We start from the raw sequence: 14,471 nt of genomic DNA on the forward strand, positions 1-14,471 counted from the left end.
TCACCTGCTCCTAAAACTGGCTCTGTTCCTTCTTCTGAAGAAGCCAATATGCAACCTGTGCTTCTCTCTCCATTTGCAGTACCGAAAAGCAGATTTCTGTTTTTACAAAATGGAAAATGGTGCCATGGCAACTTTGGGCCACTGAAGAGTGATGGATATCCCACTGCTCTTCCTTATAGCAGAGGGCCCTGTGTTGGTAAAGGGGGCTTTCACATCCCTCCATTACTTTATGTCCCAAAGTTGAACGTTCACTCTTTCTGCTTCTGGGCACAATGCCACTCCACAGTGGCCCCACGTCTGGTCTAGACTTGAGCCATCTCAAATGGAGCGTGGCTGCGACAGAGCCGGGAACTGCATATGAGCAGTACTTCTCCCACTCGGCTATTCAGTGGCCACTCGGTTCCCCGGCAAGAGTGTTCTGATGCTGCCACTGAAGAGGTCAAACAAAAATGCCTTGTAGGGTTGCCACCTCTAACTTGCCAAAATCCTGGACATTAGCGCCAGGGTCTTCCCTAGGGGGCTGCAAGACCCAGGGCGACTTGCCAGTTTGGGACAGTTGGTCCAGCGAGAAGAGGTTGGGCGGCACGGAACAGGGGAGGGTTTAAAGAATGGAAGTTTCACCCTCAAATCGCTCTCTCCACTCACCACCGCCCCCGGATCAGTGTAATGCAATAGTGGGGGAGACGAGCGACACGCCACCATCTTCTTTCCACTCCCTTGAGGAGCCCCCATCTCTCCTGATCAGCGGAACTCCAAACAGCAGCCTCCAGGGTATGTGACTGTTTGTGACCTCTTATAGAAAGACCAGGACAGGTGGCGGATGTTCTGGGACAGCCACCTCAAAAAGAAACCATCCCGGCCAAACTGGAACCGGTGGCACCCCTACTGCTCTGTGGGCTGCTGTATTGACTCAAGCAGCTTTTGAGCATTCTCTCCTGTGAGATGGGTTGGTGGGGGGAAGGTTTTCTCCCCTTCACTCCCAGGGAGTGCATTGCAGTGCTCTCCCTGACCCAGAGGAGAGTAGCAGGCATTTTATCTAGGTTCTCTTTTTCTATCATAAGAGGATGCAAAGAAGGCTAGAACCTCAACAGGGAAAAGGAAATGAAAATGTTTTTGATTTTTAAGAACACTTAAAACCCAAACTGGGACGGGGTAGGCGTCCTTTGGAGCAATGGCTGTTGGCCATTTTTTATCTGACTGGCACCTAACGGTTTTGTGTCTTCTGTTTCTTTCCCCCTCCTTCCCCTGGCAGTATGGAATTAAAAAGAAGGAAGAGAGGGAGGCTGAGGCCCAGGCTGCCATGGAAGCAAACGCCGAAGGCAGTCTCACGCGTCCAAAGAAGGCCATACCGCCTGGCTGTGGGGATGAAGAGGAGGAGGAAGAGGAGAGCATTCTAGATACAGTCATCAAATACCTCCCTGGGCCTCTTCAAGATATGTTCAAGAAGTAATGACTGTAGGCAGTCAGACTGCTTTCTCCATGAACAGTAAAGCAATGGATTTCTCATTGTAAAATGGGAATTTACAATCTTGCCACCTACCACGCTCACCACCCCTTTTGCTCACTAGAATCCCTCCAGATTCATCCATTCCTTTTTGTACATAGTCACATACGGTTAGACACCTCTGGATGGATGTAAGGAGCAATGAGCTGTAGTCTACTCAGCTTTAATTATAAGCCATAGTACTATGTATGTTCAATAAGGTAACTATCCATTAATCCGAGAAAAGGAACAACATGTTTGCTTCCATTCTAAAGCAGGCAGGCATGTTCACTGCAAGTGAGCAATGGCTTTTTGTTGAGTCCCATTGTTCAAATTTCAAACTGTAATTGGCCGTCTCCATTGTTCTTTGCTGGTCCATCTGTCCTGCCCGTCACATCTCTATCTCCTCTGAAAACGGAACTGTATTTTTATCCCAATCTCCTCAGAGATCATTTGGAATGTTAGTCGGGTGCAACTCATGTTCACCGCTCCATTTTCTCAGTTGTTCAAAGACTGAGTCTTCTACATTCTTGTGTGTTTAACGGTCTAAATCAATGCCTCAGAATCTAATCAAGTATCTTGTACCTTTGGACTCTCTAAAAGATGGAGAGGGAAGGAAAAAGCCACCTGACCAGAGAGCACTAAGAAACAGGCCAAATGGGTCCCATAGGGGTCAAATTCAGCTGTCGCTTAGAGGTCAGGCTTCAGAGGTCGGTTTGGAAGGTTTGGCAGGCCCTGGTAGCCTCTGGTTACCAATGACCTTTACCATGTGGAATCCCAGTTATTCTTCCAAGGGCAGCAGTGCCAGTAACGATTGGAGGAAAATTCTTTCCGGTGGTGATCAGTACTGTACTGTGCACTCCAACGATTGGTAGGTGACTTCTCAAGACCACAGGAGGAGTGATTTAGGCTCAAATTCAGACACAGCCAGTGTCTGCATCTGCATCTTTCCCTTCCATGTACCAGACTGAGGGAGGTCAAACTAACTGACTCCAGGAACTACATCTTCAGAGATTTGCGAGCCACATAACGCCCACAGCCAAAGGCAGAGTTGGAAGTGGTCAACTGTAGCCGCCACTTGTTCTACCCCTTCCCCTCCTCTCTTGAGCAGTACCTTCTCTTCCAGAAAGTTCAGTCTTTTCTTTGCCAATATGCCACTGTATCATTTGCACATCAGTGGGTGAAAGTTATTTTCCAAGATCTGAGGAGAGATTAAGCCAGGCCAGAAAGGTGGTGCTGGATGGGGATGAAATCAGTCTGCAAGTCATTGACTAGTGTGTGGAGAGCCCACAACATGTGTGTTCTCTGGAAGCCATGCTTTTCACTTCAAAAAAACCCAACGAAAAACCCCCCAAAAACAACCCTAAAATCACCGCTCCCCCACCCCCCGCAACCTAAAAGGACTTCTTTTAGAACATTTTAACAATAGGCAGGCAGTGTCCAGGATGGCGTCAACACCAAGGAGTAGAAAGGGTGGGATAAATTTAGTTCCAGGGCCACCCTAATCATAATGCTCAATTTTATGAAAATTTAAATTTAAAGAGAAAAGTGAGAATCAAATGTCACTTCTTTTTTTTTGCTAGCATGTGTGTCACATTCCAGTAGCTGGTGCAGCATTTGCACTGCTGATTTAGAAATTTGAAGTCCTTTGCCTATAATGGTGAGTCACTGTGAGTCCCATCCAACCCCGGCCTAGGAGTTCATAGCTTCACAGGAACTACTAACTTTTGGATCCTCTATTTCTGCTCATGACTAAAGATGGAAGCTATTGGATTTGAGTAAAACAAAGGAAAAATTATCGCTCCCTGTCAAATCAGAGTAGACAGGCCCCCTTTTTGGAATAGGTCGGGCAAACCGATGAATGATGCTTTGAAAAAGAACCCCAAACGTGCAAGAAGCAGGAGGCTGCAGATTTTGCAGTAGCTCTAAATCAACATTGAACTACTGTTGCCTACAAATTCTAGTGAGGCAGTTTTATTTGATAACATGAAAAACCAAATGTTGAGAACAATGCTATTGGGAGACATGCTCCATAATTGCACAACTTTAGAGAGCTCTGTAAATCCATAATTCATCAGGCACCAGATTTCACAAATTGATGCTGTAGTTGAATGGGATAAGCTGCTATTCTTCAGCACCCAGAGAAGCTCAGTGGATCTTTCTGTTCTGACGAGGTGCTTCATGGGCTCTGCATGGCCTAAGGTGTAGACATTTATAAAGCTTAGTGACAGCATTAGATTCTGGAGGTGCTATCAAATTATGAGACCCATCATTTACAAATGACCAAAGGCACACATCAGAGTGCAATTGTGCGTCCACACCAAATAATTTCCAATACTCCTGGACTAGTCTCAGTCGGTATTAAAATTTGCCTAAAACTTAGTACGGGGTCAAGGTAGTTAGGATAGTTGATTTATTGGAAAAGAGGGGAGTGGTGGCAAGGAGATCAGCAGCAGTTGGATTTAAAACCACATGCATGAAATTTCTAAGATAGGGAATAAACCCCAAGGCCATAGTATGAGGAAGCCAGAGTACCATCAAGGTGTTTACCATCACTTGTACCTTTGGGCTGCAGCAATCTGGAGCGTCTTTGCAGATCACCGAACCAAACCATGAGAGCAGAAGACCTGTCAGTAATCTGTCACTTAAGATTAAAAGCCCTCAGTTCACCCTTTTCCAACACTAATGATAGATTTTGGTTTTCTTTCAAATCAAAAGTTTTCAAAAATGATCTTCCCTCTTCTGCTACCTCCCGTGCTCAGTTCAAACAAACCTGTATTTTCTGCTTATATCCTTGAAACGTCTACAGTCTTTCCTGTGGGAAAAAATGATAGTAGGAGTAAAGGATTTAGATTCTGAGGGAGACCCTTCCCCTGACAAATTCACCTGTGGGTCACACTGACCTGTAAGTAAATTCTGTTAAATCGGTGCCTGCCCCCCATTACCTCCTGCTCTGTTCACCCTGCTATTATGAATTCTGCTTCTACCCCTGAGGGAGATAAGAAATTTCCATTATGTGGTCCCATCCCCAGAAAACCCTGATTTACATTGCCAAAACAGACTTTGAAATGCCTGGCCTGTTAGAGAGATGCTCAGTAGATGATAGCTGATTTTTCGAGATATGGAGGGGTTTCAGTTCATTTTCCCCCCTAAAATAGTCCACTCTCAATTGATGAGCTGGAATTGGAAAGGCTAGCCTGGGTGCTAGCTCTAATGCCTTACCTCGGGGGGGGTGGGGGGGGCAGCCAATCCTAGGTAACAATCTTCAATTAGTCTACATGGCCCAAACCCCTGAATTCCTCACGCAAACCCCGAGAATGAGCACAGCTCAGCAGCACGGTCACTGAGCTCCAGTGGTTGGCTGACGTCTCTGCTTCTAAAGATGCAAAAATAAAACCCAGTGAGCGATCCCTTAGGACACTGGGAACAACCCCCTATTGGGCCCCTTCTCTCTGAACCCTACCATCCTGAAGCAGTTTGAGAAAACAGCCTTCTTGGTATTTTGGGCCCTCTGGAGCCACTGATGTTTAAGAGGGAGTTGTTCAGGAAAAAAAAAAAGTTAAGTGAATGCTTAGACTGTGGCTCTCTAAAATCTTTTTTCCCAGAATCTGCTAATCTTCACCCCTCCATCTTGCATTGTGATGGTTAGTTTCTGTTTATTTTTCTCCTTCACTTAAGAAATCCTACAAGGAGAATATCTATTCCTTAGATCAGCTGGTGTCTGCTCTCTCAATACACATTGGAGAAAGCGTGCACTGAAGTAGAGCCAAGTTTTTAACCAGTGGGGATGCTTTGCATCAGGTCAGTTGGAACATCTAGTCTGTCCCAGTGAAGACCTCCTCCGATTCATCTCAAGGGGTAAAAGAATTGGAGTGAGATGAGAAGACAACTTAGCAGGTCATGCCCAACCTACTTCTGAAGGCTGTCCCACAGCCCTGAGGGGCATATTAAGAAAAGTTTCCACCACCTTTCCATCTCAGTTAACTCTGGTTCCCTCCCGGAAGTGGGAAAACATTGAAAAACACTGCACTGAAAGGATTTTCCTCAATTGGCTTTAAAAAAAAAATACGGTAAGGTAAAGGCTTGAGACCATCAGAGTTCTACCATCTCCAGAATACCTTCCCTGCTTTGTATGAAGCTGAAGTGGGCATTTCTATCACTGGACCAAATCTACCCAATCCCCTTATCCCTCCGGCATTAGAGATTAAGGTGAGGGCCGCTGGATAAACCCCTAGAGTCCATCTCGCAGTCAGATGTCAAAGATCTCAACAAGACCAAAGACCAACACGGTTCATTGTTTGGATTCTGACTCTCACTTTGTCCTTCATCTTCCCAATTTATTTTCATCACATCAATATGTTGAATCTCAGGTAAATGAGGTCTTCTGTTTTTGATGAGCTTTTATTTAGACAGAAAGGTTTATGTCAAAGTGGGCGAGTTGTACTACCCACCCCACGCCTTTCCATTCGAATAAAAATAAATCAAAGGTCTCCATTTTGTGGAGGGCAAATACTTTCGTTTGGCATTGACCTTCATGACCTTACATTGATCTTTAGAGAAAGCCATATGAAATCAGACTGCAATATTAATTATGAATGCTACTCTACGCTAAAGAGAATAGATCATTTGCTAAATCACTTTGGGGTTTCACTGTCTATGTGTCTCGTTCTGTGTTTTAGCTTAGTTATCCTCGTGCTGCCGAACACATCTTCTTAACAAGCTTTACGGCTCCGGTACAATGTTTTGAGTAATCGGCTATTGTGAGCTGAATGTTTCACCCTTTGTATCTGATATGTGCCTATATGTGGTTTGCTCTATTACTGGTGTAATGTTCACTGTGTGCTCCGTCATTGAAATGTTGGGTAAACGTCTCTAAAAATGCTTGTTTTCACACATACACAAAGGAGAATCCTGACTAGATCATGCATTTTCTAAGAAAAATGCTTACCTCCTGTTTCGAGATGCATGTGGCAATTCCCAAGCTTTAAGATGATTTAAAGTAGAGATTTGTGAATGTAAGTTTTGTTTGTAATTTGCCTGCTACTGTTCCTGCATGACAAGGGTAACTGCTCTGATGTTCTTTTTGAATGGAATCACAGCCAATAAAAATAAATAAATAAATAAAGTGATTTCATACATTTCTGGGGGTGGAGGGAGGGATGGGATTTTTCCATGTGAGTTTTCTAGTACTAGTTAGTATCAGGAGAGGACAATGCATTGTAGCACAACACACTGTAGCTTAGAATTTCCTGGCAGTGAATGTTGAAGTGGGAGATGGAGGAATGTTGTGAACTCCTCTAAGGGGCCTTTAAAAGTCAGGAGAGATTTTACATGGGATGGAAGGAAAGGGACTAAATAACCTCGAGTTAGTCTGGGACAAGCAGGGTAACAAAATAACCCATGGGTCCATTCAATGGAGGGACTGAGGTCCCAGTGACCCCAGGACTTCAGAACAAATCTTGGATTTCTGAGTTCTGGGTTTAGTTGGGAATTGAAGCCCGAGAATTTATGGAGTCTCAAAACACATGTTCTGTGCCCTGCACAGGAACACAGTACCCAGAGGGTGCTGGGACTAAAGTGAAACTCTGCTCTTAGACCCAAGGTAAAACTATTCTATCGTTACAGTTGGAGAAGCAGCATGGCTCCATGGAAAGAGCCCAGGCTTTGGAGTCAGAGGTCATGGGTTCAAATCCCAGCTCCACCAATTGTCAGCTGTGTGATTTTGGGCAAGTCACTTCACTTCTCTGTGCCTCAGTTACCTCATCTGTAAAATGGGGATTAAGACTGTGAGCCCCACGTGGGACAACCTGATCACCTTCTATTCCTCCAGTGCTTAGAACAGTGCTTGGCACATAGTAAGCACTTAACAAATACCATTATTATTATTATTATTATCATTATCACAGTGAATGAGTCATCACCAAGAACCTGATTTTAGACAGAAACCCAGTTTTGTCTGGGTGAAGAAAGAAGTCCTGGGGAACTGCTCAACCTAAAATGGCACACATGCTCAGGGCATCCGTTATTATTGAGTTGTTCACCCATCCATGAAAACTAGCATTGGATCATATGGGTCAGGCTTAGAGCCCAAATAATAGACTTCGTGAATTAATTTAATACTTTTCCCCCACTGGTTAGAATCTCACAGGAACCAGTTTGGAACATCGGAGAAGCAGCATGGCTTAGCAGAAAGAGCATGGGTTTGGGAGTCAGAGGACAAGGGTTCTAATCCTGGCTCTGCCACTTGTCTGCTGTGTGACCTTGGGCAAGTCACTTTAACTTCTCTGTGCCTCAGTTCCCTCATCTGTAAAATGGGGATTAAGACTGTGAGCCCCATGTGGGACAACCTGATTATCTTGTATCTCCCCCAGTGCTTAGAACACTGCTTGGCACATAGTAAGCACTTAATAAATACCCTCCTCCTCCTCATTATTATTATTATTGACTGGAACATATATTTTTATTGCTTTAAACCGTAAGATGAGGAACAAGAGAGAGGAAGAGGTCCCTTCTAACACATTCAGATTCTTTCACAGAGGATGGGATGAGTGACTGATCATTTGCAAACCCCCTTGGCAAAGCAGAGTTAATCCCTGTTAGGGTCAGGAAACATGCAAGGCCAGAGATTGGGGCAAAGGGGTTGGGAGGGGGATGAGAATCTTTTGGTTAGGAGTGAGAGAAAGGAAGATCAAAAGAGTCTGATTTGAAGCTTCACTGGAACTCAGATTCCTTAGCTCTGAAATCGCCCAGGATCTGGCCATGCTGCTTGACATCCTTGTTCTCTAGCCTAGATCTTGATCATTATTAGCAAGTGAAAGAAATTATAAGTGGAAGAAAAATTTCCAAATTTCCCAATAGATAATAAACTGAATGGGAAGGGTAGTCACACCAGAGTGATCTGGCATGTGCTCTTATGGGGGGTTGTTTTACCCCCCAAACAGAGTTAAGGTCATGCTAAGAATTGGCCCAGTGTCCATGAGTGCTCAATCCCTGAAAGGGGATTTGGCCTACAGCAAGACCAGGGAGGAATAGCTGGGCTGAGATGATTCACAGACAGGAACAGCCTATGTAGCATTGTCTCGATGGTCTCCCAAGGAAGAAGAAAGGGAGGAGATGCATAGCTAGCCCTAACCCATGCATGGAAGAAAGAAGGGCTGTAGTGTTCCGTTTTTTCTATTCTAGCCTCTGTTTAATGTTCATGGTTCGATTGGAGGAAAAGAAGCGGCCGGTCATTTTAGCCAATGACTAGTGCAACAGGTCGGTTTCCACTGTAGGGTACTTTTAAGTTAATAGAATATAATGGGACTTAATACGGTTATGCTCTTTGGGAAGCTCTGCTGCAGTGGTACTTAACCCCATAGCCAAATGGATGGTATTTAAATTTACCAGTGCTTCATCCAGAAGCAGATGATAATATCAGCTTTCCATGATCAGATCTGACTAATAAAGGAATTACGAGCCAGGCATGGAAAATATTTTCCGAAGCTCTATTTTGCAGATGCACAGAAAATAATTCACTGCCCCTTATGAGATGACACTGCCACAAAAGCACGAAAATGACAAAGAAAACAGGAGCCTGGTATTTCTCGGATTGGGCAAAAGGGAGAAGGAGCCAATTTAGAAACTGGTTCTGCTCTCACGCATCATCACAGCCTGGAAACTGACATTCTTTTCCACGCTCTATTAGTACAGCTAACAAAGTAGAAACATGGTGTGGGAAAGGATTATTCCCTGAGCAATAAACAAAGCGATAAAGTCATATTTCTCTTGGGGGAACAACAGACTCCTTTTTCACCTTCACACAATGTGTGGGTTACTGTAGAGCTGCAGTTCAAAGAGAATTTCAGATGCATTCATCCCAGCTTACCTAAATTGGTTCAGCAAATCCATACAATACCCAGAAGTGCAGATGAGGTGCTCACAAGGATGTGATGACCCAAAATGATAAGAACCGCATTCTGGCACTCTTTAAATCAACCCTGAAATCAAAATCAACCTGCCTACAAACCCAAATCTCAGATCCCTCAAAGCAGCCTCCTCCTCTCCACCTGCCTGGGGTTCTCCGGGATGGAGTGGTAGGGAGGGGGCTGCTGTAATTCAGCCAGTGCCATGCAGGGTGGTGCCATGACTGCCCCTCTCCCCGGGAATACCCCACCTTCTGCCCAGATGACGATACTCGATGGACCAAGGACGGCACCATGTCTCAGATTCACTTGGGGCTGAACTGCAACCCTGATAGCTGGGAGGGAGATGAGTTCCTGGTGAATGGAGTTGCAGATGCCCCTGGTGACCTACACTGAATGGGGTTGGGGGAGACAGGATCAGCGCCGAGCAGGGTGGGTCCTTTCCTTTCCAGTGACAAAGGAAGCGAGGCAGAATGAAAGAAAATCTGGTTGTAGTAGTCCTAAAAAAACCAGTGGGCTAGGAGGATGTGCAATCGATCATATTCTCTGCCTCTCATGTCTAAATCTTCCATTTGGTTTAAAAGGAATGATCCCTATTCTCCAGCATCTTTTTATGCCATCTATGGGATCAGGGAAGGAGAAAGGGGATTTCTCTCCATAACTCCTTTATCCTATTTGAAGGATGATACCTGTTTCCAGGGGAGAATCACTGCCATTTGCTCTACTGCTCACTAAGGTGGCTCCTTCAGTTGCATTATTCATTCAGTCATATTTATTGAGCACTCAGTGTGTGCAGAGCACTGTACTAAGCACTTGGGATTAAAGAGACTGTGAGAAGGTATCAGAGTGAGTGTCTACTCTGCGCTAAGCAACTGAGAGAATCCAACAGAACAGGGTTGGTAGAGATGTTCCCTGCCCACAGTAAGCTGATAGTCTGGGGGTGGGGGGAGGGGACGACAGACAACATAAATGAGTAATTGGATATGTTCCCTGATACTACTATTAATGCTAAATAGCATTAATAAATTAATGACGTGGGCTTTTACCTGGTTGGGGGTTTATTCATGAATTAAGTGGGTAGTGGTGAGAGTTGGGAATTGAGGGTGCTGAGACACCCTGAAATTAGACAGGTTAGCATGATTCATGAAGAGCAAGGGACGCTTTGTAATGGTCACAGATTGTGAGAAAAAATGACTGTCTGCTCCTGTTGACCATTGATGCTATGCCACATTTGAGGTTGGGCTTAACTGAGTCTTTCAAACCTTTATACTGTCCTCTCTGCTGTGGACCGCACTTTCAGCCACATAGTATCCTGTTACCATTCATTCTCTTTGTATTTCCTAGGCTGACACTAGACTGGGAGCCCCGTGTTGAACAGGGACTGTCCAACCTGATTAACTTGTATCTTCCCCAGAACTTAGTCAGTCATATTTATTCAGTGTTTACTGTGTGCAGAGCACTGTATCAAGTGCTTGGGTGAGTACAATATAACAATAGAACAGACCACATTCCCTGCCCACAACAAGCTTCTTGACACCATAATTATTATTATTTCCTAACGCAGCACCTAGAACCAAGATGACAAATTCCCTTTTGCTACCTCTCTGGGACTTCCTGACAGAGGAGTCCAGGTTGGAAAAAAAAAAGGTGGCCGTTTGCTCCCCCCACTGCCCAGCTGTGCCCCCAATTCCAGCTCTAGTCACCAGGCTCTCCGATGAGGTCAGAGAGCCACCGGGCTATGGGTCTTAGAACAGGCAGGTCCTCATTTTACAGAATTTGAGATGCTCATCACAGAGAGCAAGTGAGGGTGACCTAAAGGGCTTTGATCGCCAAGGAGGCCTGGAGAGTGAGATGAGGGATGGGGAGGATGAACTGGGTTCTTCAGGTGATTCAAAATGATAGTGAGGAGTGTCATTGTCTTATTCGGGGGGGGGGGGGGGATTATACCCCGTAATAATAATAATGATGATGGTATTTGTTAAGTGCTTTCTATGTGCAAAGCACGGTGCTAAGCGCTGGGGAGGTTACAAGGTGATCAGGTTGTCCCACGGAGGGCTCACAGTTTTAATCCCCATTTTACAGATTTGGTAACTGAGGCACAGAGAAGTTAAGTGACTTGCCCAAAGTCACACAGCCGACAATTGACAGGGTGGGATTTGAACCCATGACCTCAAACTCCAAAGCCCGTGCTCTTTCCACTGAGCCATGCTGATACTTCCTCCCCAATAGAGTGGGGATGTCCTCGGTCTAGAGGTGTCCCAGGGGGCAATACACGGGGGTCCCTAAGCCTTCCAGGATGATATTTAGGTCTGGAGAATGGGAGAGGGATTCGGTGCAGAGGTTTATGGATCAGGGTCTTGGCTTAATAGCTTTCTCTCAAGAGAAGTTGGGTTGGAGGGGGAGGGAGAGGATGCCAGAAGGTGCCAGGGATGTGGGTAATGGGGTTAGGTAGGGCCAGTTTGGAGAAACTCAGTGAGGTGATTTTTCTTTCTGTCTGATTCCTTTTTTCTATAGCTTTGAGTACTTTTCTATCTGCCCCTACCCATGGCTCCCTTCATCCTAATAATAATAATAATGGCATTTGTTAAGCGCTTAGTATGTGCAAAGCACTGTTCTAAGCACTGGGGAAGATACAAGGTGATCAGGTTGTCCCACATGGGGCTCACAGTCTTCATCCCCATTTTACAGGTGAGGTAACTGAGGCACAGAGAAGTTAAGTGACTTGCCCAAAGTCACACAGCTGACAAGTGGTGGAGCTGGCATTTGAACCCATGACCTCTGACTCCCAAGCCTGTGCTCTTTCCACTGAGCCACGCTGCTTCTCTAATCCTAATCTCTATCTGCATCTCTCTCTTCATATCAGTTTATGTCTTAATGACTCACTGTTATCTCTTTTTGCCTTAACCTCCATGTCTTTCTGTTTCTGGGCCCATATTTGTCTATATCTGCTTGTCGATGTCACTAGGTTTCTCGGTGACTTTCTGCACCTACCTCCTCTGACGTAAGCTCCCAGTTTCATGTCCAAATCGGGACAGGGTGAAGGACAGACAGCTGTGGAAAGAGCACAAGGCGGAGATGATGAGATCCAGGTTCTAGTCTCAGCTCTGCCACTGGTCTGCTGTGTGAGCTTGGGCAAGTCACAGCCTCTCTGAGCCTCAGTTTCCTTAAGGGGCTGTGTCCAATTTCATAATCTACCCCATGATGTACTAATATGTCATTATTCTTGTGGAACTCAATAGTCCAAGCAGGTGGTAGCAGGAAGGGGAGATGAAGTAGCAGGAAATGGAGCGGGGAGGGCAGACTCGGAGGCTCAAAGAGGGAGAAAATCAATCAAATTTATTAGCACTTATTGTTTGCAGGGCACTGTACTAAGTACTTGAGAGTACAACACAATATAACAGATACATTCCCTGCCCACAATGAGCTGAGACGAATACAAGTGAGCAGAAATGAACAAGAGAGTAGAGGAGAGAAAGAGTGTTCACCTTCAGATTTTCTGCACTCCTCACCCCTCTCAATCAATGGCATTTATTGAGCACTTCCTTTGTGCGGAGCACTGTACTAAAAGCACTTGGGAGAGCACACTACAACAGAATTAGCAGACACATTTCCTGCTCATAATGTGCTTCAGCCTAGGGGAACTACTATTCTTTACCTACATGGGTCACGATCCCCCAAAACAATGCCTCGGGCTGACTTCCCCTTGCCCCCTCCTCCTACCTGTTCTTTTTTCTCATGAGAATTCTTGCCTCTACCCTTCTAGTCCCCTTCCTCCTCTGCAGTAATTGTAAAGTGATGGGGGCACCAGCAGACCCTATGATCTCCTGGAAATCTGAGTTCCCCAATTGCTATCATCTGGAAGCTATCCACTTCAGGTGGTGAAATAATAATAATAATAATAATAATAATAATGGCATTTATTAAATGCTTACTATGTGCAAAGCACTGTTCTAAGTGCTGGGGAGGTTACAAGGTGATCAGGTTGTCCCACAGGGGGCTCACAGTCTTAATCCCTATTTTACAGATGAGGTAACTGAGGCACAGAGAAGTTAAGTGACTTGCCCAAAGTCACACAGCTGACAGTTGGCAGAGTCGGGATTTGAACCCATGATCTCTGACTCCAAATGCATACAGTCCTTCTCTATCATCACAGTCTTTGTTCTGATTTCTATTTAATACAGAATCTCTGTCTCTCTCCTCTTTTTGGCCAGGGCTGAAAGTATTCCTCTTGCTCAGCCTAAATAGTAACAACAACAAAAGTGTTTATAATAATAATAATGGTATTTGTTAAGTGCTTACTATGAGCAAAGCACTGTTCTAAGCGCTGGGGAGAGACAAGGTGATCAGGTTGTCCCACGTGGGGCTCACAGTCTTAGTCCCCATTTTACAGAGGAGGTAACTGAGGTCCAGAGAAGTGAAGTGACTTGCCCAAAGTCACCCAGCTGACAAGTGGCGGAGCTGGGATTAGAACCCATTATCTCTGACTCCCAAGCCCGGGCTCTTTTCACTGAGCCACGCTGCTTCTCTAAGCACTGTGTGATAAGTGCTGGGGTAGAGATGGATACAGTCCCTCTTCCACCTGGGGTTCACCATCTATCTTATCCCCATTATAAGAATGAGGAAACTGAGGCCCAGAAAGGCTAAGCAACTTGCCTAGTCACACACAGAAAGCTAGTGGCTGAGCTGGGATTAGCAGTGGGGTATTCTGACTCTTAGAGAAGCAGCGTGGCTTAGTGGGTTGAGCACAAGCCACAGAGTCAGGAGCCTCTAGACTGTGAGCCCGTTGTTGGGTAGGGACCGTCTCTCTATGTTGCCAACTTGTACTTCCCAAGTGCTTAGTACAGTGCTCTGCACACAGTAAGCACTCAATAAATACAATCGAATAAATGAATGAATGACCTGGGTTCTAATCCTGGCCCGGCCACCTGTCTGACCTTGGGTTACCTCATCTGGAAAATGGGGATAAGAGTGCGAGCCCCATGTGGGACAGGGACTGTGTCCGACCTGATTAACTTGTACCTACATCAGTGTTTAGAACAGTGCATGGCACATAATAAGTGCTTTACAAATACCATAATCATTAT

General features: G+C 45.3%; 1 protein-coding gene across 3 annotated transcripts in view; it reads left to right on the plus strand.

Annotated features, from left to right (window-relative positions):
* Positions 1-14,471, plus strand: part of CPLX1 (complexin 1) — a 212,257-nt gene that overhangs the window by 145,710 nt on the left and 52,076 nt on the right. Inside the window, exon 4 of one of the 3 annotated variants that reach the window (XM_038770183.1) lies at positions 1,253-6,604. The exons of the other annotated variants lie outside the window; for them this stretch is intronic. Within the exon in view, the coding sequence (XP_038626111.1) occupies positions 1,253-1,450 (198 nt within the window). The 3' untranslated portion in view covers positions 1,451-6,604. Of the gene's footprint in view, positions 1-1,252; positions 6,605-14,471 lie in introns of those variants that run through there. 3 annotated transcript variants of the gene reach the window in all.

Source organism: Tachyglossus aculeatus, chromosome X3 (genome assembly GCF_015852505.1).
Source record: "Tachyglossus aculeatus isolate mTacAcu1 chromosome X3, mTacAcu1.pri, whole genome shotgun sequence".
Lineage (NCBI taxonomy): Eukaryota > Metazoa > Chordata > Mammalia > Monotremata > Tachyglossidae > Tachyglossus > Tachyglossus aculeatus.